Source organism: Carassius auratus, chromosome 5 (genome assembly GCF_003368295.1).
Source record: "Carassius auratus strain Wakin chromosome 5, ASM336829v1, whole genome shotgun sequence".
Lineage (NCBI taxonomy): Eukaryota > Metazoa > Chordata > Actinopteri > Cypriniformes > Cyprinidae > Carassius > Carassius auratus.
In genome coordinates, this window is record NC_039247.1 from 18,767,218 (window position 1) to 18,792,356 (window position 25,139).

At 37.3% G+C, this 25,139-nt stretch overlaps 2 protein-coding genes across 2 annotated transcripts in view; one reads left to right on the top strand and one right to left on the bottom strand.

Annotated features, from left to right (window-relative positions):
- fam81b (family with sequence similarity 81 member B) lies at window positions 1-7,309 on the top strand. The gene is made up of 8 exons (XM_026251840.1): window positions 1-352; window positions 926-1,126; window positions 1,755-1,873; window positions 2,175-2,304; window positions 3,088-3,194; window positions 4,861-4,996; window positions 5,562-5,757; window positions 6,552-7,309. The coding sequence occupies exons 2-8, from the start codon at window positions 938-940 to the stop codon at window positions 6,683-6,685; spliced, it is 1,011 nt and encodes a 336-aa protein (XP_026107625.1). The 5' UTR covers window positions 1-352; window positions 926-937; the 3' UTR covers window positions 6,686-7,309.
- Window positions 7,063-25,139, bottom strand: part of skic3 (SKI3 subunit of superkiller complex) — a 22,743-nt gene continuing 4,666 nt past the window's right edge. Inside the window, exons 16-41 of the mRNA XM_026251604.1 lie at window positions 24,896-25,020; window positions 24,020-24,270; window positions 23,812-23,914; window positions 23,477-23,659; window positions 23,169-23,313; window positions 22,998-23,076; window positions 22,826-22,887; window positions 22,691-22,747; window positions 22,542-22,610; window positions 22,377-22,451; window positions 21,900-22,041; window positions 17,972-18,065; window positions 17,772-17,849; window positions 17,538-17,662; window positions 17,292-17,415; window positions 16,971-17,195; window positions 15,779-15,851; window positions 15,613-15,666; window positions 15,425-15,536; window positions 13,700-13,828; window positions 13,481-13,605; window positions 11,240-11,404; window positions 10,848-11,000; window positions 8,965-9,095; window positions 8,539-8,668; window positions 7,063-7,912 (exon numbers count right to left, since the gene is read on the bottom strand). Of these exons, the coding sequence (XP_026107389.1) occupies window positions 7,835-7,912; window positions 8,539-8,668; window positions 8,965-9,095; window positions 10,848-11,000; window positions 11,240-11,404; window positions 13,481-13,605; window positions 13,700-13,828; window positions 15,425-15,536; window positions 15,613-15,666; window positions 15,779-15,851; window positions 16,971-17,195; window positions 17,292-17,415; window positions 17,538-17,662; window positions 17,772-17,849; window positions 17,972-18,065; window positions 21,900-22,041; window positions 22,377-22,451; window positions 22,542-22,610; window positions 22,691-22,747; window positions 22,826-22,887; window positions 22,998-23,076; window positions 23,169-23,313; window positions 23,477-23,659; window positions 23,812-23,914; window positions 24,020-24,270; window positions 24,896-25,020 (3,087 nt within the window). The 3' untranslated portion in view covers window positions 7,063-7,834. The remainder of the gene's footprint in view (window positions 7,913-8,538; window positions 8,669-8,964; window positions 9,096-10,847; window positions 11,001-11,239; window positions 11,405-13,480; window positions 13,606-13,699; window positions 13,829-15,424; window positions 15,537-15,612; window positions 15,667-15,778; window positions 15,852-16,970; window positions 17,196-17,291; window positions 17,416-17,537; window positions 17,663-17,771; window positions 17,850-17,971; window positions 18,066-21,899; window positions 22,042-22,376; window positions 22,452-22,541; window positions 22,611-22,690; window positions 22,748-22,825; window positions 22,888-22,997; window positions 23,077-23,168; window positions 23,314-23,476; window positions 23,660-23,811; window positions 23,915-24,019; window positions 24,271-24,895; window positions 25,021-25,139) is intronic.

Here is a 25,139-nt window from a genome sequence, read left to right on the forward strand (position 1 = left end):
GATTTTGTTATGACCTCTTGCCTGTTTTTGGATGTGATTTTTGGATTCCTCATTAAATACTGCGATTGGATCTCTGTTTGTGTGTACATTCGTAACATCTTCTTGTGAAATTATAGCATGATGAACTGCTTTTAGTCCATCATTCTAAAGCTGTCATTCTTCACAGACTAGAAAGTTAATTAGCTGTAATAATATTATATTTAGACAAGCAGTTGGACGATTATAAAACAAATTGTCTGCATTATCTAGTTGTCAGGTAGGCCTACCAGATGACCCACTCCTGTCAGAGCATGCCATGTGGTAGCTAAGAGATGAAATTAAACAAACACAGACTACGGGAAACAGTTCACAAGTAAGTAAAGATTTCCTCTTTACTTTGCATTTATATTTAGGCATATATAGTCCACATTTGAACTGCACTAAAGGGTTTCTTTCTTTCTTTTGTCATTGTGGCTATGTTATGACGGATGCTTATTAAATCTGTAAATGCTCAGTCAAAAGGATTCACCTCTGTTAAATGAATACTTTATTTATGTGCTCATCAGGGTGAAACTGTACTCAGCAGCAGATAATCAATAGTTGATGTAGTTTGCTGGAGTCCTTGAGTTATGCTCGCTGCAGTTAATGCAGTGTAAGAGAAAACCGTGCTGTCTTCTTCTAGCTTCCAAAGGCTCTTTACTGCAGTTCATTTTACAAAGTAAAGCATTCTCAGACTCTGTTTAGTAATTCTACTTTACATTTTATGATTAAATAACATCAAATAAGTTCACATCACACTGTAATGAGATGTCAAAGGCTGCGATGGAGAGAGCTTTTTAAGAATAAGTTTCTGGAAACCAGCTTACTTTACGTTAACAATTGGGGTCTTGAGTGTTAATGTTTATAGGCCTAAAAAAAATAGTTCTATTACATTTTTAATTCAAAGTTTATAGGATATATGGAGAGCCACGTGACCAATCAAGAACGCACTCGAAACATTCTACTGGAACAAGCCATGAAGATCAGGGACGATGTGATGACTGCAACTCAGGGTTCAGTCCGGATGGAGTCTTCTGCTAGAAAACTACTGGAAAACCACATTCAGATCATAACTCACATTGTCAAACAGCTCAGCAAAGACATCCAGGTGCAAAAGTAACATTAACGATGACATATATTATATCATATCATATTATATAACATTATATTATATGTACAATATATTATATCATATTATATAACATTATATTATATGTACAAATTTAATATATATTTTCTTTCCTTGTTAATTTAATATCATAAAATAAATTAATTCTAATTAACTGATGGAGTGACAGCAAATTTGATATCCTTCTCACATTTTCAAACTCTCGAAAAAATTTATTATTTTGGAAAGTCATAGAAACATTATCGTGCGTTAATTTTCATAATTTTCATTATCGTTGGCAAGTGCAAACAAATATTTGTTGAAGTTTCTATTTAGCGCTATAGAAGTTTACCCAAATATGATGTCCACTTCTGAGAACCCTGGAAATGTAAAACGGGTTAATTGTTTTTTTTCTTCTCTCAGAAAGATTTGAACTAATTACACTGATGGGCAGTTGATCAATTAGACTTATGATCAAAGCATATCATATAAGTTTTACATTTCATTTTTAATTTTACTCCTGCATTGTAATGGGAAATTACTGAAGTCTGTTAAACTGATTGCAGAGAGTGACTGCTGATGTGAGCACATCGCTGTTATATGACAGAACAATTTTCTGTCTCACCAGGTGCTGGAAGCGCAGATTATTGAGAGAGACAACCTTGCTGCAGGGACAACTTTTGCAGTCAAGAGCTTGGATCGCAAGAACATGACGGGTATTGGGGATCTCAGAGGCAGAGTGGCAAGGTCAAAATTTACACCAAGATTTTATTTAGAGGTCCAGATAATTATTTGTATTTCTTCATTAATTTATATATATATTGTAATTTTATTAAATTTTATTTTACCAAGATGAATAAAGCAATAAATATGAATTTCATAATTTCTGCTTTTGCTTACCTTTTTTTCCATTTCATTTTCCCTAAGGTCCACTTGTAATGTTAACTATGTTTTTGGGGCACTTTATCTTGAAAATCAACTAAACCATATAATTGCCAGTGCTGGACCTTCTCACTCCAGTATCTGTCTGAATTTCTTTTTGCCTTAGATGTGATGCTAGCATTGCAAAATTGTCATCAGATGTTAGTGCTGGATGGCGGGACATCCTGAAACTCCAGCAGGAAGTGAGCGAGTTACACTCTGGGCTGGAGCTGAAGCTGAAAGACATGGAGCTCAAGGTGAGACATTAATGACCAAGCCATTGAAGAGCATAGCTAAAATATATTCACGCAAAGGCATACATTTTACTGTTAACACTGTTCAAAAACACTGAACTGTATTACAGCAGAGACACTTATTACACAGTATGCTGCCTGTCATTTTCATGAATGGTTTTACTTTTGCAAACAATGTCATACTGTAGTATCTATATGCTATATATATATATAATACCATGGTTCTTTCTGGCATTGGCATGTCTGCATTTGTTTTCCTTTACTTAGGCATACACAAATAAATATTGTGACCAAGTCAGTATGTGCACTTGATATGAAATTGCATCAGCCTTGGCCTTTCTTCCACTGGGGAAACTGCAGCGCTATCATCCACATAAACTGGAGTCCCTGCATGGTGGCTGTATGGGGAGTAACAGTAAATTACAGTGATTGCGGTGCATTGGCTCTGTGGAGTGGGCATCACACACCATTATGGTAATTGAAAATGAAAGGGGACGAGGACAGCCGGAACTTGAGTGTGTCAAATACACATGGGAACACTAGTTTGCCATGCACACTGATGTCAAAACATGCAAAATACATGTTAATTTTACATTTTATGTAATATGTTTTTTTTGTTTGTTTGTTTTAATGATAACTGGTTTAGGAATGCTGCATTTGGGGATAACCTTTCCAAGGCTATTTAACCAGCTTGATTTGATACAGTTTGGAGCTAGAAGGACAATGAAAACTATGTGAAGTGAGTGTGATGTCAGTTGTGTTTTATATTGTCTTGTTATCTGCCAGCTGTCTCAGGATGTTGGAAAACTAGAGGCATCACTGTCAGAGAAGTTCATTTCTCAGAGGAACACCACTGGAGATTTACAGAAGGACATAAAACGACTGGATTTGAAGTAAGAGAAATTAAAGCCTCTTCTCAGTAGTCATTGTTATGATTGCTTTACATGTACACTCTTATAAATAAAGTAGGCCTAAAAAAGCTGCTACTGGGGCAGTACCATTTCAAAAGGTACACATTTGTCAGTAATTCCAAACACCATTCACAATGAATATGTAATAAACATTTTAGTCTACTGTATTGACATTAAAAATACAACAGTTTTAGTAAAACAAATATGATGTATATATATATATAGAGAGAGAGAGAGAGAGATTTGTACTAGTGCAAATTCTGAATATTAGATAAATATATATTTAGAATATAAGTTTTACAGAAAATATTACATAGAATATATTTCTTGACTAAAACATATGCTGGAGTATTTTGAAATAAACACTGATTACATTTGTGACTTCAAAAATGTTATTAGGGTTCACTTGTTTTTGTATTTTGGCACAGCATTTTTCTTGTATTTAGCAATAAAAGATGATAAAAAAAGAGAAGAAAAAAGAAGAGAAAAAGAAAAGGCCAAACACCATTGATTCTTACATGTCTCATAACCAAATGTGACAGGCCAAGTTGGAATATAATGGAGTGTGAATTCAATTTTTAATTTATTTATGGCAGACATGTTTTCAAAGTGGTTTGGGCTGCAAGACTGCTAATATTTAGTCAGACCAGTTGCAAAAATCTATTCTAGGCCCCTTGTTTTTTCTAATAAAATTTCAACTGTGAAGGGCACTAGTGAATGGACTCGACAGCCCTGGCATCACTTATTGCAATGCTTTCCCACCGGCCAATTCTATCGAATCTGCTGTCAGGAGGATTTGTTGTATTTAGAATGATGTACTTAAAAAACTTGAGAAGCGCCTGGTGTTTTGGCACTAAATGGATCCCAGGGGAACCAGTGACTCCAAATAGTGCAACTGACAGTCTATGTGCTGTAACATGGCATGTGCAAGATGAGCTCTCCATCTATGCGACAATATTATCTCCTGACTGCACTGTGGAGCACAGATGGCAGCTTCAGCACGCTGAAATGGAGCCTTGCCTGTGATCCCAGTGAAAGGCGTATTTTCATTATGTGACAGAATCAAAGCAATTGGCTGGCTACGCTTGGGCTGTTATGTAATAATGGTGAGTCAAGATAGCTTACTGTGGGTCATGAAGAGAAGCATATGAGCCAAAGAAAAATAAACACATTGAGAAAGAAGCTGGGAACTATAGCATGAGCCCAATGATGTCATATAGACACAGTTTAACCTTTATAAAAAGGTAAATTTCTACCTAAAGGTCAGGGCTAGTTTACACACTTTTTACTTTAATTAATATTCCTCAGTGTTGAGTTATTTTTGAAAGCCAGTTTATGTATAAGCTAAGCACATACCATTAGTCTTGACCACAATAATAAAAAAAAAGCCTTTGAACATTTCCGCCAAACACTGAAGAAGCAACATAATGTATCATACTATTGGTTGGTTTTGTTTTGTTGTGTAGAATTTAAATTACCAAAAGACGCCTTGACCTGATCTGACAGTAAACAAAGGATGTTGGAATTATAGCTTTACCATAACCAAACCAAGAGTGTATTAAAACATTATGTCACAATATCTTAATTAATGCAGGATTAATGCAAGTGTTGTATTAAATGCGGCATGCATGTGTGTATATTTATGCAGGATCTCTAGTGGTCTGAGGGAGGTGGAGGAGCAGACAGTGAGACTGAGGAAGTGGGCAGACGAGCAGATGAAAACCACAGTTCAATCACACACACAGAGCAGCCAGCAGCTGCACACACTGCTGCAGGAGAGAGCGGTAAATGTGTTAATGTGTCAATGCAGCATTCTGAGTAATTATAACAAGTGAGCTACACCATAGTGAAATTACACTGAGGTTTAACGTTTGTGGCCTCAAACTCAAATTACAAATAAAAGGCCACACCTACTAATAAATTATGCATATAATTAAATAAATGAATAATATATACTTTTGTTTATACAGTATATAGTTAAGTCATTCAACTCTTGATGGCACAGACTGATATATCATTTCCATTATATAATTCACATGACACAATAATAATTGGTCTCGCTCAACATTTAAATAGTCTGCTGTGAGCTGGATTTACAGAAACCCTCCTACTCCCCCAGCTCCACCTGTCTAGACATGCTAAGGTATTTATCTATGTCTATTCATGCAGCAGCATATCTTAAATGCTCATAGAAGCACGTCTGTGCATCTGTCGGCAGTAGCAAGCAGTGTCTCCACCAGCAGTGTGTGTGGCAGATCTAGTCTGGCAATACCACATACATTTACATTGTCATATCCAATAACATGGTAAAAAGAATATGTATATATTCTGTGCAAAATATGTACTTAGGTTGAAGTGGAAAGCATGTTAAAGGAGAACATGGCTCTTCTCTCTGGTCATGTGGAGAGGTTGGAGGCACAGTTGGAGAAGGTGCGATCATCTGACAGGACCAAGCGCTCAGAGGACAAACTCAACCGCAAGATCAACACTTTGGAGCAGTGCTTCAGAGAAGAACTAGAGCAGATGAGGAGGGAGTACCAGTCAGGCGAGTCTTACATGAGAATGACATAACCATTCATGCACAATAAACCCTTTAGAACATCTCAACTCAAACCTGTTAACTACCATTCAAAAATTTGTACCCCAAACATTTTAACTTAGTGAACGTGAAAAGTTAAAGTATAACATTGAACTTTTTACTCAGTCATATTTGGTGCCTCTCTACACACACCTCTGGATCAGCAAATCATCTCAAGCCTAAATCCGACCAACGAACTAGCACTTTAGCGGTTATGATATAATTTCTTAACAACAGATTGGAAAGATTATGTTCTGGCTGCCTCACATGCAATACTAGCCAAAATAAGCGGCCCAATTTATCTCTCCTGAAGCTGTTTTTGCAGGCTGTTTGCTTGGAAAATGAATGTGTGAATAGAAAGCATGGCTCAAATTGGGACTGAAACATTCTTTTGGTATCATTTGAAGCTTAATGTACAGGCAAGCCCACTGGGTATCTTCCACCCTAGCAGATTTGACATTTATTAGTTTATCTATATTTCCTACCAACTGCTCGATTTCTAAATGTTATGGACAGAATATGCCATTTTCCAGGCATCCAGTACAAAAGACCAAATCAACCTCAATAAACACGTTAATTGTGACAGCTTCAGCTAAAGACATACTGTACATTACTTTCACTCTCAAATTCTCTTTGAGATAACCTGTGATGGACTGAAGGCGAGTGATGCATTATAGATGAGACTTCTAACATACACTTCTACCACAGAGTCAATGCTTCCACAGCTTTCTGAAGGTGATCTCCTCCATTATATTTGCTAGGGTTCCAGGCGGTTCATGATGCTATTGCGTCTTTGAGACATATCGGCGACACCAAAGCAAAGCTGGACAAAGGAGAGCTGCAACGAGACATTAGACAAATCCAGAGAAACATGGTAGGACTGAAGGAGCCCTGACTGGATTATTCTTTCAGAAGACATATATACTGGAATATACAACCTGTGTGAGAACACAAAGTATGATTCAGCAAAATATGTGCAGATGGATAATATAATCAAATAAGCTCTCAATTGTTTTCTACATAAAAAAACCCTTTGTGTAGAGTCATTTCCTTTAAATCTCTTTTTTGTAGACCAGACTTTAAAGTCAGATTCTGAGTGAACATCATAGTTGATGAAATTCAGTCAAGGTACAATTATGGCAAATCCAATATTAGAAGCACAATACTTGTGCATGCTCAATACTGAAAGATTAGGAAGATTAATTGTTCTGTTTGTCTGCATGTCACCAGGCCAATATTGATTGTAATGAATGTTGGAATAAACAAACAAGATTGTTTTGCTTTCATTTAATTTTCCAAGTCACCAATGCATACTTGCAAAGCATAAATACACCCAACATAAACCACTATTGTTATTGTTATGTGCTTTAATATTTCAGAGACTCGATGGCTTCCTGCAGTTGACCATAGGTCAGTTATGCAGAGATGACTAAAGTCAGTTATTTGGAAATGACAGTGGGAAAAAACACAGGTCTGTTTGTTCTGCCAGTGCTTCTTGTAGGGCAAAGACAAATGTCAGTTCTTGGATTTTCTGACCATAATCAGACCATCTGAAGCTGCACTTTCAAATGCACCCAATAGTGATTTTAGATGCAAAGCAATGACTCTTTTGAGTTACAAAATAGCAATAGCAGTAGATTGAATTGATTATAGCAGGCTGAGCCCAGCGGCAATCCTAAATATGGCAAAACAGTTGCAGTGGGGAAGCCACATAAAAATAATCATGAATCATTAACATAATTTTTCACGTGTGAGTGCCCATGTGAATGCAATACAATGAGCATAGGCTAATTCAGTTATAACAAGAACTGCTATTAAAGGAGCCATTCATATAGATCAAATGTATTTTAAATGATCTCAGCAGAGATATCCATACATAATGAAATGTACTTGGTCATGTAAAGACTTTCAGATTTGTAAGCACATTGATCGGTGAGTAAACTGCTGAGTCTGTAGGAGATAAGGCAGAACAGCTGGAGCTGCTAGATGGTTAGATGGTGAGGTGCAGATCTCCTGTGGGATGTGAGGACGCCGGTGGACTGTCTCAGTTGGATGGATAAAGGCGTCTGTGGAAATCCACCAGTCTGCTGTCTCCTTCTGCTGTCGCTTTCAGCAACAGGGTCTACAAGTCCAAAACACAATGCCATTCTTAAAGGGATCATGACTTTTGGATTTTAAAAAATTATTTTAATGAGTAAGGTTAGTTGAGGTTCACGTCATATTCACTTCAACCGTCATATATAAGAAAATATATAGTTTTAAACCATTGTATAAAACGATCCATTTGTTCCTGATACTGAGGACCTTCTGTAGGCTCCACAGACACAAATATGTTTGTTTAAACCAAATGCTCTAGAGGCAGCCATTTGAAAATGTATTTGCCTCTATTATGTCATAAATGTATCCAAATGAGACTTTAACCTTTTTTTTTTATACTGATGAAGACCGTTTCAGCGATGACCTTTTCAGAATGTATTAATGCTACAAATACCTCTTAAATAAATTTTAGCATATATATATATATATATATGGCCAAAGGTTAACCATTCATACAATTACAACAATCTCTGAAGCAATTAGAAATATGTAAATTTATGAACTAATAATTGGAATTAATCCTAATACAGTAGGTGGCTGATGTTGCAGTTTCAGAATGCTTTATTATATTAGGATTGAATCTCATTAGGGGAAACACAGCCTGAGTTGCTAATTTGTTTTCAAGTAGCGCGAGTGGATGCAATTGCTCACATCTATCAGCTCCAGGTCATCTTTGGCGTGCAGGTGGCGCAGGAGGTACCAACGTGCCACTGACACTATTGTTTCAGAGTTCCCTGAGGTGGAAGAATAAACAATCTTCTCCAACAGGCGACGGGTTTCCCTGTAGAAGGACAAAACATGATCAATCAGATACTGATCCAGTTTAACCTCTGATATCATGAATAAAGGTGATATATTTATATATTTTATATTTAAATAGATTAAATAAGAATGCAATGCCAAGATGAGGCAAAAAATGAAATATAAATATGTGGCACAGAACAGGTCTGGCTGGTCTGACATGATGACTGAATATCAGGGTGACAATAAATGTGATTTGAACACAAAACCCTACTAAAGCTATATGCAAAAAGAGAGTGGCACAAAAGCACCTTGTGCTTTGTGTAATGGTCCTACCTGGCACCCATCTTTAAAGAGAACTGCAGTAAGGCTTGGAAAAGCAGAGCTACTGGTGAGCTGCCCATCTTTAAGACTTCAGCACTGGCCTCCAAAACCAGATCCTTCCACTCAGGGACACAAACACCAGCCTGTTGTCAGAAGAACAATTAGATAGATTTACACAATATTTACTTCTATTGCAAAATGGTCAGTTTTGGTATATAAACTTTGTGCAATAGGATTAAGAAATTAAAACTGTTTGTTTTCAGTTAACTTAGTTTTCAGTTTACATCTAAAAAGTTTTAGATGTATTTTAGCTGGCTAAGTTCAGCATAATATATAACTTGAGTCTGGATACGCTTGAAGGCTGGCACGTTTTAATTAAAAGTAATGAAAGGCAAGCCACAAATTGTCTAATGGGCTAATTTAATTTAACAGGCAATTCTGCAGTCAGCTAAAATTAAGGCAACAAGCTGACAGAAGATGGAGGGGAGTTGGACAGACAAAAAGAAAAGGGAGGGAGGGAGAAAATGCAGAGAGAAAGGGAGAAAATGTGCAAGAAAGATGCTTGAAGCTGTTGTTAGAGGCTTAGCCCCAAATAATATAATGTTCATTAGCGGTCACACAGGCAATATTTTAAAATGCAGGCAAAATATTTGAAAATGTTACAAGGAATACAGCAAGAAACCTCAAAGATGTACCCAAATGTGTTGGAAATTTAATAAAAATAATAACACAGAAATTATACAGAAAAAAATTATTCCTGTGCTTGTCAAGTTTTCCAGCTGCCAGTACTCCAGTTTTCTTATTATCAATGTTTAAACTGTTGTGCTGCTTTATGTTTTTGTGGAAACTGTGATACACTTATTTTTTCATGATTCTTTAATCAACGTAAAGTTGACAGCATTTATTTGAAATAGAAATATTTTATAACTTGTCTTTATAAATGTCTTCACTGTCACTTTTGATTTACCATGTCCTTGTTAAATAACACTAAAAATTTATTTCAAAACCACATCTTACTGTCCCTGAACTTTAAATGGAATTCTATATAATTATACTTAAAAGTTAAATGAACTAAACACATTAGTATGAGCCCAGAGTGAACTGATAACTTTATTTAGCTTTCCACTATTAGACTGTAAACAGCACTACAATTGGACTCCTTTCTTTCATCATTTGCCCCATGATTGTCTGCCGTATCACAGTGCATGCTTGTTTGAAAGTCTTTTCATAGCTGTTCATCCATCCAAGTCAGTATTTTATGAAGACTGCAGGATTATCAGACAGTGATCTCCTGAGTTATTATGAGCTCTATTCTTTCCTGAGAACCGTTCCTCTCTGTCTAACAGACGGTTAAGACAGGATTCAGACTGCAGCTGCCATATATTTGTGTTTGAAACCCCAATGCACATAACGTAAAGACTTGGGATTTGCCTGGTTTGACAGCTGTCTATAGAGGTACTCCATCTACAAGAAGAACTTTTAGAAGAAACCACTGCCAAAAAAGGCATTGTTCATTTTCCTATTCTGCATTTTTCTTCAATCATTAATATTCTGGCAAATTAGTTACTGCTTGAGACTGACAAAGTCTGAAGTCTAAGACCACCTGTAGACTTTGTATCTGACATGTAAATTTAACACACTGCTGTGTGTGTGCACTTTGGATGGGTTAAATGCAGAGCAAGATTTCTGAGTAAGGGTCACTATACTTGGCTGTATGTCACGACATATGGTATGTATGTTTACTTTCTCATTCATATATATATATATATATATATATATATATTAGTGACTAATGATTTTAGTCATTTGGGCCACACTGTATATTGTAAAAAGTGTCTGAGAAGATTGTGTCTGTTTCTCCCAGCATCCCTGTACAAGATTAATCTGGTACTCACCAAACATGGCATAAGTGCTAGCAGGGCTAGTCGGAGCAAGCTGCTCATCTTGCCGAAGTGGTCACCGAGCTGAGAGGCCAGCTGAAGACTCTGTTTATATGCCACAGAGGCCTGAGCCAGCAGACCCTGAGAGCGGTACACTTCAGCCAACCACTGAGAGACAGCAAGATCAAATTAACAACTCTCTAGTTCCCACATGTTCATACAGTATTTGCAGTATAAAAACATTTGTTTATTTCACTGAAAATTTCCTGTCAATTTAACCAGGGGAAACCAAAATGGCAACATTTAAAAATCAATATGAATAACATAGCAAGATTCACATTCACACTTTTACTATGAAATCAAACTGACACCGAGCTCTCCTCATGTGAGATGCTGAGTGTACGTACATGCCAGGCGGACACAGATGTGTGGTTGGCCATGACCGCAGCACTGAGCTGATCCAGCACCGCAGGAGGAACACAGTTACCAGCTTTAGACAACATGAGGCGCTCACACTGAACCTGCCTTAACATCAAGAACACCACAGGATGCTCTGGAGAAACACTCAGAACCTGAGAGAGGAAGAGGGAGTATACAAATGGTTAGGGACACAAAGTGAATAATAATAATACATTTTATTTGTAATGCGCTTTTCAGTTAAAATCTGATGCACAATTGCATATTGACAGCATTTTGTTCACTTTCCTGACCAACAACCGAAGCTCATTAGTCGATCATTAACCAGTAAGATTAGAATGTCATTTTTTTCAGCTTTATATGCCCAAATAGCAGCGTAAACAAACAGACCATGAGGTTTCACACATCAAGCACATGCAGCATGTAGAATGGAGAAAAACTGAAATAATGTTTATTAAATTAATAAAATAAATAGGACTACTAATTATATATTTCACTTATAATAATTTGCAGATTAACAAAAGAAACATAGGCTATGCTCGTTTTGTGACACAATGCATTTTATTTGTTTTCTTTATTTCTTTATTTTATTAAATCCAGCCCCCAAGCGCACACAACATACAAGTTCTAACGTTGATAATGCTTGACATTTCAGCCATTCATCTTTAAACTAAAATGCAGTCAACCAAACATCAAAGTTGCACTGTTCAATTTAAAAGCTCCACTGTAAAATCAACAAACTATTTTCTTACACAAACAAACCCCAACAAACACATTTTTGTGCACATGGAGGTTTTACGTGGATAATGGAACACGAGTGAAGTACAAGTTCTTGTCATACATAATGAATTACAGTTTAGCAACCAAATGTTACACGACAAAACTGGAAACATTCAAATTCTTGTCGAATGAGAGAGTGCAATTTCAGTTTCACTTTAATTCAATTAATTTTAGCTTGCCGTTTGTATGCGGTTTATAATGAATCCCACTATAGCCTAATTTGGGTTTTATTTCATAGCGTAATGTCAAATTTTGTAACTGCTTATTTTTCATTCTTGTTCTGTTCTGAATACAGTTAAAGAATTTTTTGTGGAGTGAGGGAAATTAAATAGGCTATATAGCGTTTATAATGTTTGTAAAAGTTTTGTTACATTTACCAGCAATTAATATAGATGTAAATGAATGTAACTGTTCCAATTACGATGTTAACGAGTTTTTTGGAGTAAGATAATTTTTCTCTTTCGTGAGCTTACTTCCTCTAACTGTCGTAAACTCTAGGGCAAGGCTTTTAAACCCGGTGTTTTTAGAGGCATAAAAATCAAATGACGATTGTTTTCAGCCACCGCATTGATCAACGTATGATCATTCGTACGATGGGTTTGGAAGCATACAAATGTTCCGTGAATCCTGTAGAAATTTTATTTGTTCACTCAGACCTGCTCTTGTTTCTATGTTAGATAGATAAATGAGGCCCACTATCTTACTTTGGGCATTAAAAATAAAGCTCGTCACAAACAAAGGTGTCATTTTTGATTGCTGCCACAAATTTATGGAGCATAACTTCCCTGGTATGAGTTTCTTTCTTCTGTTGAGCACAAAAGAAGATACTCTGAAGTACGTTGGCAACAAAACAGCTGACGGTAGCCATTGACTTCCATAAGCCCCTTTCACACTACGATTCCAGAAAATACACAGGTAATGTGTCCTGGCAATTTTTTCCGGGTCCAACGTGCAGTGTGAAAGGGGCTATAGTATTTTCTTTTAGAAGTCAATGGCTGCTGTCAAGGTGTTTTTTTTTTTTTTGGGGGGGGGGGGGGGTGAACTATCGCTTTAAAATATGCTATATAAATTTTGAGACTGGGTTTAGTTTAAACCCCAACTTAAAACACCAGAACCAGCTAATTAAGGTCTTCCAGGCAGGCATTTTGGGGTAAGCTGTAGCTGAACTATCCAGAACATTGGCCCTATAGAAGCAAGATTGGACACTCCTACACTACAGATACACCTCAAAGGGGAACAGCTCTAGCATTTTGAGCAGACAGTTAGAAATGATAGATGGATGCTAGACAGATGGTCCCGTGTCAGTGCATGAAACAGGCACATGGTTCTGCACTGAAGCCCAAGAACAGGTCAACCTGTCTGTGTTTGCATCTGTGCCTGATTCACACGAGAGAGACGCATCAATGGGGGACAGCGTGACAGAAAGAGATAGCATGTGTGTGTACGTGTACCTGAGAGCAGAGAGTCTCTGCCTGGTCATACTGGCTGCTCTGTTTGAGTCCAGTTACGGCCTGCTGCAGCACCCATCCCTCCAGGGCCTGAGCCAAGAGGCCGTCCTCTGCCTGTAGGCTCTTCACTGAGAACAGATCGTAAACATAACGCACATAGTCTTAGAACCGTGCTCCCATCAGCATATATACACATACACTGACATGACCAGTCTCACTGACCTTTTTCAGACACCAGGGTCATGTGCGCCCTTTCCAGATCTTCTCTGCAAGGGGCGGAGCCTGTGAGTAAGCATGCTGTGTTCTCTGTGTGACAGGCGGCCATTAGCCCCGCCCACCCAGCAGGATCATCTGCATTTGTCATACAGAGAGAACGACAAAGGACATATCAATATACCACACTGAATCCCTGCCATCCTACCTAGGCTGCAGATGAATTTTACATCTGGTTGATAAACCTTTGTGTCTCCTCTCTCTTCTCAAACTTTTCAAATAGACTTGGCTTCTCTCTAGATACACTCTCTGCATCACACTTGGCACTTACTCCTGCTGACACGTTTGATGCAAGGGTCTATCAAATGCCTATCCAAATGGATTACTTTCCTCGTTTTAGGGTTATAGAAGACTGTGTTCTGTCCAAAACTACATTAACAACGTTCTTGAACAAGAAGCCAAAGCTCATTACAACTCTGACATAAATTCTTATTTGCATATTTCAAGGTTCCCATACTTTGAAGTCAACATTATGTCATTAAATGCCAAGAGGACTGACTACTGTTGTCACGGTACCAAATTTTCAGTATTCGGTACCAATACTAGTGAAAATACACGGTTCTCGGTACTAAAGCAAAACACAAACACATGCTAATAATTTTTTCTTACTATACTTTCATTTAATCCAAACTGTGTACATTTTTCATTTCAAAAGGCTTTTGAATTTTAAAGCCAAGAATAACAACTAAGTTAGATAAAAAAAAAATAATAATTAAAAAAGGCCCAGAATTGCTTTTCTGACTGATATGACACAATGTTAACCATTTGTTCATTCTCTAACATGCATATTTTAGATTCACAATTCATTTAAAAGCCTCTAGTGTGTAAAAATAGTAAATATCAACATGTCCGTTTTTTTGTTTTTGTTTTTTACTCTAATAAAAGTTATAGGATATAGTTATAGAAACTTCATTCTAATGCTCATTATATTAGTGTTAACCTCGCTTATGCTAATGATTAATTACTCTTATAACAGCGTTAATTCCAATCCGACATTCAAATTAAAATATATAATAATATTTATAACAGAAATTGCGTTTTCCACAGCCTTGCACTCTATTTGTGGCAGCAAATTCATTCTCTGCCAGGAGACACTTGTAGAGCGGGAAAGATATATGATATATGACTTTAATAAAAATGGAATCTAATTGGTAGAAAATAATATATATTGTTGGTTTCCTGTAGCTGTATCCTTTCTAGCTACAACCGCGAATATAACACATAATTACTGTATTTGCAGTATTGTAAGGGAAGGTTTAGGGTTGGGGTAGGTGTAGACGTTAATAAACCATAACTTTACACTAGCCTTTTTTTCGTTGTCGAATTGTACTACACACTGTTATTTAGTGGGCGTAGGACAAATCGACAGAACACCGGGTTGACAGTGTACACTGGTACAGTAACATTTTCATTTTTGTAGTACTGACTTGGTACCGAAGTACTGGGTCTTTTGACAACGCTAGGACTGACTTTCCTAGAAAGAGATTTTGGTTGGTTTCCCTTCCCTCGAAGGGTATAGTCTTGGTCTGGTAGTCTGCTATTAGTCTGGATTAGGAAATTATAGGATCTGGGTCTTGGAAAGTCTGTCTTTGAATCTTGAAATCTTTCTGTGACTTGTTATTTAGCAGACAACCTAAGAACTGATCCAGCATGTTTGACTGTAACTCAGTTTACCTGGACACAGCAGTACAGCTCTCTGGATTGTTTTCAGAGCATTGCGTCTTCTGTCCTCACCAGAGTGCCGGCCTGAGGCCAGTTGATTCACTCCACTGTACAGCAACGCCCTCTACAGATGAAAAGAGTTGAACTCTTTAATGGACACTAATCTTGACACAAGATTTCATCCACAAATTTTTAATTACCTTTCCAAGCGTCAAGCTGGCATGACATGCCACACTGCCGGCCACAGCACCTCCCTGATGAAAATAAGATCACTTATAATCAATACTTTTATAACAGGTGAATTATTCCTTTAAGATTATTGGTTCTCCTAAAATGTGTGTGAATATATGTGAATAGAATACTCACATCGGCTTTGTTGGGGCAGTACTGTGGGACCAGTCTGGAGAGAAGAGCCCAGAGAGATGGATTTCCTGGGTTCCTACCACATAGCAGATGTCAAACGCATTAGTTATTCTTAAATAATAGCAAAAAAAAGCAAAAGAAGAATTCTTCCAATTCTGGTGTATTCTGGTTTTCTCATTTAACATTTGGGTTAATTAACCATGCGCAATGATTCATACCTGAGGTTAATTAGATAAGAGTTTCTTCCCTTTAATAGCATTTGAGTGTTTTCACATCTTTGTACATGATTAAAGGAGGTTTAAGGAGGACATTGAAAAGTCACCTGCTATTGGACAAATAAAGAAGAGCATTTGTTTTAATCAAAGTCCTCAATTTCCCACTCAACAAGACATTAACGAGGTTAGACGAATATTCAGAAAGTGCCTGGGCTTCAGCTGATAAGAAACAACTGAAGGTCTATTTTGATCTCAATTTCTCTCCAAGCAGATTTTCCAAGAAGTATCTTATGCTCACTAAGGCTTTAATTATTTGGTCAAAAACACAGTAAAACAGTAATATTATGAAATATTATTACAATTTAAAAAAACTTTTTGCATAACTATATTTTGACATTTTTAAATATTATTTAGTTCTGTGATGGAAAAGCTTTAGCTTTAGCTTTTTAGCAGTCATTACTCCTTAGTCTTTAGTGCCACAAGATTCTTCAGAAATAATTTTAATATGCTTATTTGCTGCTCAGAAACATTTCTTATTATTGTCAATGTTGAAAACAGTTATGTTGCTTAAATTTTTTGTTAACCATGTTAAAATTTTCAGGATTCTTTAATGAACAGGAAGTTCACTTTTGAACAATTTAATGTGTTCTTTGCGGTTTAAAAGTATTAATTTAATAATATAACGATAATATAATTAATATAATTCCCTTATGTTTAGGAGGGAATCATGCTGAAAGATTCTATGCAACAAAATTCATCAGAACATCAATGGTAATATGAATAGTACTTAATATAATATGTACTTTTATAGGTCTTAAATTACCAAAATATTATATAATAGCTCGGTGAAGGAAGATGTTTGGACACTGATAAATTTATTTGCTTTTTTTGTTTAGAACAAAATCCCAGATTAACACAGAAGCAAAAGTGATAGATTCTTGTTGCTTTATCGCACTGTATCTCTAAGTATTACACAGTACCTGTGTATAGCCCTAGCAGCCTCTCTGTGTACGCCGCTAAAGTTGCCCTGCAAGGCCAGCAGGGTGCAAGTGAGAAGACAGCGCTCTTCCACAGCACCTCCTATAGGTTCCCCCAGTTTTAGCAGCTCGGTAAGCGTAGCACTTGCCAGGGTAACATCACCATGAACCAAACCCAGAGCACACAGACACTGCAGACTCTCTGGTACTGGCTCTTTCAGCATGGAACTACACACACAAACATAAACAAGAGGAGAAAGGTTTTGCTGTTGACGGCTGAAGCAGAAAATGTGTTGCTCTAAGACAGTGGAGTAGTTAGTTTACCACTTGAAGAGAAGCGTTTTGGCATGATCCATGCTGCCCAGCCTGTGCTGTATCAAGGCAAGTGCAGTGAGAATACAGGCTTTTTCCTTCTCGCTAGAGGCAACTACAAGGGCTTTCTCATAGGCTGGAAATGGACACAAGCACTATTAGCAACAGAATCACAAGCGTGAGTATTATCAGATGGAATTGTGTGTACTATTTGAAATGGTACCGATCGACGATCACAAAATTGCAATGGCTGCTCACCCTGAACGCTCTCTGGCAGGCGACCGATTCTGAAACAAGCGAGTGCAAGCCCGATGAGATCATGGAGCTCCTCTAGTGGTGTGGAGGAATAAATACGCACTGCTTCTTCCCACTGTCCATCATCACTGACAGTGACATAAGAAAAATAAATAAACATTAGTTCGCACTGATAACTTTAATTATATTGCTATGGATGAAATGACTGTCAGCATATTTGTACGAAGTGAGTTTTACCTGAGGGCATGTCCATAACCCCTCAGAGCAAAGCTGAGCTTGTCTTTGTGAGGGGACGCCTGAAGCAACTCGACAGCTCTTTGGAGAACAGAATATATCCAAGAACGATTTAACACCAGTGTGGTCCAGATCACTGTCAGAAAATTGTCCATCTGGCCGTACAGAATTTCCAAATGTATAAATAGCTAGAGGTAGCAAACCTGCGATATGCCTCGGTGGCCTGTTTCTTCAGCTGCAGGTGTGTGTTCAGGTATCCGAGCATGATGAAGGCGTCTGGGTCTGTCTGAATCCTCTCTGGTGTGAAACAGAGAGAGTACACTGAGCTTCATTACCTCACTTCATCTTTATATAATTTATCATTGTCACATGGATCATTTCCTTTATATTTGGGGAAAAACACATCTTTTAATTGTGTCTAGTCATTCCACCTGCATTTCTGGTGAAATCATTCAATACCACAGGGGTCTTTAACTGGTTTCCTATAAAACATGCATATAGTGCCCCGTTCGTGCATTGACATACTTTATGATGCATTTAATGTGGGTGAGAGAAAGAATCTTTTTCAAATTTTAGCTTTGGTTAAAGATATTACTGTATTTTTGATCATTTTTTTTTTTTATAAAAAAATGGAGATCACACAATAAAGACCCTTGCAATATTGTAAAACAGTATGCAGTGTTTGTGTTCAGTAGTAAGTATAATACACTTTATGCCAAGATGATTTATGACTTTGACCTTTGACCTTTTGACAGGTTGAACTTCCGGTAACCCTATGATGGATGGGCGGAACTTTCCGACTTCAAGGGTTAACCTATGACCTTCCCACGCATCGATCATGCGGTTTTGACAGAAAGTTTTACCCTATTGACCTAATTAGTTCTAAATCATGGTTTTGACGGCTAGTTTAAACGTAAGATGAAAGACTCCCCACGCATCGATCATGCGGTTTTGACAGAAAGTTTTACCCTATTGACCTGTTAGTTTTAAATTAAAACGGTATATGAAAGACTCCCCAATCATCGATCATGTGGTTTTGACAGAAAGTTTTACCCTATTGACCGTTAGTTTGTTTGAAGTGTGTGCCAGTTGTTTGAACTCTGTGTCAGTTAGTTTGTTTGAAGTTTATCACAGTTATAAGGTTATGTGTGTGTGTGTGTGTGTGTGTGTGTGTGTGTGTGTGTGTGTGTGTGTGTGTGTGTGGTTATAAGGCTTCTCCCCCTCCCATTACATTTATGAGCGGTGTATAAATGGGGTCGGTGTGTTCTACATTTTTATATATATATATATATATATATATATATATATATAAAAAACATTATATATGAAACATTATATAGTTTATATAATATACATAATCTAAAAACAATTGAACTAAGGTTGAAAAAGCTTACTAAAGCAATCCACCTACCTTATTTAGACAGAAGCTTCAGCTTTGTGAGAAACGGGCTCCAGCTCCATCTGTCGGACTCTCTCTGAATGATAGCACACGGTTGATCCGCGCTCGTGCCTCAGGAGAGATACGGAGAGATAGCGCGCCTGCAGGCGCGCGCTCGTGCCCCAGGGAGTGAGACAGAGACTTTGTAGTACAACAGTACAACAGACTTTCAAAACACGTAGTTCTTTATATAATATACATATTCTAAGGTTGAAAAACATTCTGTTCTTTTAAAAAAGGTTATAAATGAAACCGTTATAAAAAAATATACTGAAACCGACTGTTTTCAGATAAAAGGAGATCCATGTTTAGAGAGCTGAAAGGAGTTGTTTTCACATCACCTTCCTGACCCGCAAGTATTCACAGCGTCTTCGTTTGCACGCTACACTTCACTTTCTTCCGAATTTACTACAAAATCATAATATCTTCAAAGACATTGCTAATTAAAACTAACGTATCTCACGAAGGAGTACCATGTTTTTGACAGTTTCTGACGGCTGCATCTGTGAATTACGGTGGGCGAGCGGCTAGCATCTCTTTGTACCCGTCTAATTTATGACGACATGAGCGACCCTGGTTCAGTTTCCCACCTTTCGAACAAGTTCATTCATAGAACAAGGATGACACCTAGTGGTCACTCAACACCGATTTTCTTTCACAGCACCCCTTATAAACCTATTTATACGCGTTACAAACCATCACTTTGAAGCAGAAAAACTTTTTGGACGACTCTCCAAGACATTTGCTTTCCAAGACAACGGATCAAAGTGAGTATTTTATCATTTCATGTTATCTGATGGTAGTGATATTAATAAAAAAAAAAAAACAATTCATTGATCAAATTATGTTATGCTATCTTACAGTCTATGATGGTTTTAAACCATATTTCATGACATTCCTGTAATTTTCTTCATGTTAAGCAGATTACACAGACATCTGCTGATAGTGTTATTTTAAAAAAAAACTATTCATCGATCAAAGCCTGTTATGTTATTTTAAAAAAACTATTCATCGATCAAAGCATGTTATGTTATTTTTACAGTCTATGGTGTCTTATTATTTCATGTCATTCCCCGTAATTTTCTTCATGTTAAGCAGATTACGCAGACATCTGCTGATAGTGATATTTTAAAAAAAAACTATTCATTGATCAAAGCATGTTATGTTATTTTTACAGTCTATGGTGTCTTATTATTTCATGTCATTCCCCGTAATTTTCTTCATGTTAAGCAGATTACGCAGACATCTGCTGATAGTGATATTTTAAAAACTATTCATTGATCAAAGCCTGTTATGTTAATTTTACAGTCTATGGTGTCTTATTATTTCATGTCATTCCCCGTAATTTTCCTCATGTTAATCAGATTACGCAGACATCTGCTGATAGTGATATTTTAAAAACTATTCATTGATCAAAGCCTGTTATGTTAATTTTACAGTCTATGGTGTCTTATTATTTCATGTCATTCCCCGTAATTTTCCTCATGTTAATCAGATTACGCAGACATCTGCCGATAGTGATATTTAAAAAACTATTCATTGATCAAAGCCTATTTTTACAGTCTATGACGTCTTTATGTCGTCTTAATATTTCATGTTAAGCAGATTACGCAGTCACATGCTGATAGAGATATTTTTAACAATATAAAGTATGTGTTATTTGATTTAATATCATGAATGAAAAAAAAAAAAAACGAAAAAAATACTTTTAATTTGCAAATATGACGCCATCCTGTTAAAATACTTTTATTTTGAAAATATGACGCCATCCTGTTAAAATACTTTTATTTCGAAAATATGACGCCATCCTGTTAAAATACTTTTATTTTGAAAATATGACGACGTCCGGTTGACGCGCGCTTAGTTTTGTCTGCTTCAATGCTATGTATACGGATTTCAGAAAAAAACAATTCTGCTCCGTTAAATCTACGTTTTGCCATCGCGTTATCCGTTTGTCATCTATGAAGACGACATCGCGGGAGGTGTAAGCGTAACTAAGCGTAACTCAGAAAAACATTTTTCCCGTTTGCTAACTCTTCACAGTGAAACGACATATGAGGATATGATGGTGAAATGGCATTCCCTTTCCGGTGATGCGTGTAGAACACACCGACCCCATTTATACACCGCTCATAAATGTAATGGGAGGGGGAGAAGCCTTATAACCACACACACACACACACACACACACACACACACACACACACACACACACACACACACACATAACCTTATAACTGTGATAAACTTCAAACAAACTAACTGACACAGAGTTCAAACAACTGGCACACACTTCAAACAAACTAACGGTCAATAGGGTAAAACTTTCTGTCAAAACCACATGATCGATGATTGGGGAGTCTTTCATATACCGTTTTAATTTAAAACTAACAGGTCAATAGGGTAAAACTTTCTGTCAAAACCGCATGATCGATGCGTGGGGAGTCTTTCATCTTACGTTTAAACTAGCCGTCAAAACCATGATTTAGAACTAATTAGGTCAATAGGGTAAAACTTTCTGTCAAAACCGCATGATCGATGCGTGGGAAGGTCATAGGTTAACCCTTGAAGTCGGAAAGTTCCGCCCATCCATCATAGGGTTACCGGAAGTTCAACCTGTCAAAAGGTCAAAGGTCAAAGTCATAAATCATCTTGGCATAAAGTGTATTATACTTACTACTGTGTTCTCATACCAGTGTACTTGCTCAGAGCCACCTGGGCTGCAGAGATGGCGTTCATCTGGACTATGTTGTAGAGGTAGAGCTCCGAGTCTCTGTTGCTCTTGTCCAGCAGTGTGGAGCAAACACAGTATGCATAGCCCTTCACTCCCTCCGTCTAACATCAAATAAATATGTTACTGCAAGCAGAACACTGAACAATAATCTGATCCTAAAGAAAAAAAGCTTCAAACGTTTTGGTCAGTACTTTTTTTTTTTTTTTTTTTAAGAAATTCATACTTTTATTCAGTAAGAATGCATTAAATAGATAAAAAGGGACAGTAAACATTTATAATGTTATAAAAAATTATCTTTCAAATAATTGGTGCTCTTTTGAAAATTGTCCCAATTTGTGTGATTTGCACTGTCATAAGAAACTTCTTTCAAAGCCACAAACCTTACCAACCCCAAACTTTTGAACAATAATGTATATTGAGAAGTGATTAGACGTACATGTGTGCTCAGTTCTGTGGTGTGCCTGAAAAGATCCATGGTGTCAAAGCTGCCCACTGTCTCAGCAATGATTGCCTGTATGATGAGAAAGAAGTAAGATGTTCAGTGTGTAGCAGTGAACTAAAGAAAGGCACTGGATGTTTTATGAACTGATCTAAAGTCTACCTGTCCGATCCAGCAGTTCACATAGAGAGGCTCTAGAGACTGAGCAATCTTGAAAGCTTCATGAGAGAGCTAAAAAAAAAAATGATGTAGAAAAAGTTGAAGTACTGTACATGTGAAGTCAAGCTAATCACTTGACGAAATCACATTACCTCTAGATTTCCCTTCTTCAGATACAAAGCGCCAAGGTTGGTCCATGCAACCACATTCTGAAAAATAACCAGGAGATACATTACTAGCATCAAAACAAATGTAAAAATGTTTTGTCGTTTTTTTGCATTACTTACATTTGACTCAGCTTTTACGGATTTGATGAAGCAGTGTTGTGCAAGTGCAAAGTTTTCTATTCCTAAAACATAAGAGCGGAATATTATATCAACACAAGAGTAGTCCATCACAACACCTTTATGTAATCCACACCAATGTAATTATGCACATCATGTGTATAGTTGTATCTACCCTTTGCCATGGCGACCACCCCGAGGGTGTTCCAATATGTGTGATTTGCACTGTCAAGCATGATCGCCTTCTTCACACACTGTCAGAACAGAGCCAAACCAAAGTAGTCTGTTATAACACTACTTCACAAAAGCATTACCAATGAGTGTAATTCCAGATCAGGTCATGTACCTGCATGGCTTTCTCCAGCAGAGACTGTGCGTCGTGCTCAGGATACAGGCAGTTGAGTAGTCTGGATTGGTGGTAGTAGTTGAGGCCGAGGTCACACCACAGACTGGGGGCCTCCGGCATCAGTTTTAAAGCACGACCAAAGCACCTGGTAAAACATAGGTTCATTACTGAATATTAATGTTCTTATTAGCATTTATTCATTATTAATACTTTTATTTTATTATTATTATTTATTTGATTTTTCCTCTGTTCTTAGTGGGAATACCCACAGTCGTCTTTTCACCCTTTAGTTTCTTTTTTTGTTTCACCTTTCTCCAAGAGTGAGGAGCTGTCTCTGGTCCAGTGTATGGCTCTGATCAGGTGGATCCATTCCACATAGAGCTCCAGGCACCAGCACTTTGGCTCGGTTTGGGGACACTGTTCTGGAGGCGGTGCAGGCATCACCTAGTAACTTCCACAGACATGACAGATCTGGCCTTTGCTTTACAGCTCTGTGAATGTTAAAGTAAAAATTTAGATTTGATCAATACCAACTGGGTCACACCCGTCAAACTCACCTAACAAATGTTCAGACACCACTTTACAAAATAAAACACAAATATTTCCTTTACCCAGTGCATTTCATGTTCACAATACACTTTACCTGAAGAGGTAATGGATGGCGTCCTGTATCAAATCTACAGCTCTTCCATCAAGATAGTCATCCAGTGCATTTCTAGCCAAGGCTAGCAAGCATTCACCCAGACCTGAGCATCAAGACATAATAAAGATTCTTAATAAAGCACTATCAATTTGAATACTGAATGAACAGGTCATTAATCTGAGAGATTAAAGTATTACTGCATACAAACCTTTCAGTGCCGGCACGTAGTCCTCCTGCTCTAAGATCTGCCTGTACTCTGCAGCGGCCTCTTTAAACCGGCCCAGGATCTGTTTGATGGCGGCGGTCTGATAGAGACTGTAGATGGAAGTAGGCTGCAGTGTATGTGCTTTATCGAAGGCTTTCAGGGCAGCTGTGAAACTCCTGCGGTTCAGGTAAGCCTCACCTAAACATTCCCAGCACACCCAGTCCTGAGGATCAGCCCTCAACGCCGCCTGCAGACTTAAACCAAAGCAGAATCACGCGTAACTTTCAAAAGTATAAGTGTACAAAGTCCTTAAAAGAACAGAATAGAAACGAATAGAATAGAATAGAATAGATCTCAATGCATAAAGGGGAACCCATATACTTATATACCCATAACTCAGGAGACAGCAAAGTGAGCCTTGAAGGCTAAATTAATTGTGGAATTCTACGAAATGAAGTTTTCTTCTATTGTGATCTATAAAATGAAGGCTTTTTATGAAATACAATTAAACTAATTTAAATAAAGTGCAAACATGAATGAATTACAACTGAAAACAATTATTAAAATTGTTTAGCAATTTTAAAAAAGTTTAGCAATGATATGCTCTCTCAATTCAAATTCAGGAGTTCATAAGCTATTTTCTTAATTTATTTCCAAAAGGCATAAAATACAGATTAATGGAAATGCAATGATTTAGGCCTACTATTAATAACAAAACTGTAAAAAAAACCTTTTAAGACCTTGCATCATTATAACTGCCAACTTTAATGTTGCTGCATTAGATAAGATCTTTAAAATATCTGCTGAACTCTCCATCCATGGCCATTTAACCAAATCTTATTACCACTTATGCATTATAGCTGAAATCGATTCACTTACTCTGCAGTGGCCTGTTGATGCTGGCCAATCTTGAGGTGGTACAGACCTCTCCTCATCCAGGCCCATTTGGCAGAGCCTGGAGTGGCTCTCTCAGTTACGGACTGCAGAACAGTCAGAGCTGAGTCCTAAGTACAGAAAACACATTGCACAGTCAATAAACTCTATTATCAGGTCTTCTACAGCATCTACAACAAAACAAGTTCTTTGCAAGTTTCATTTTGAAACTAAGCAGAGGATACCCTCA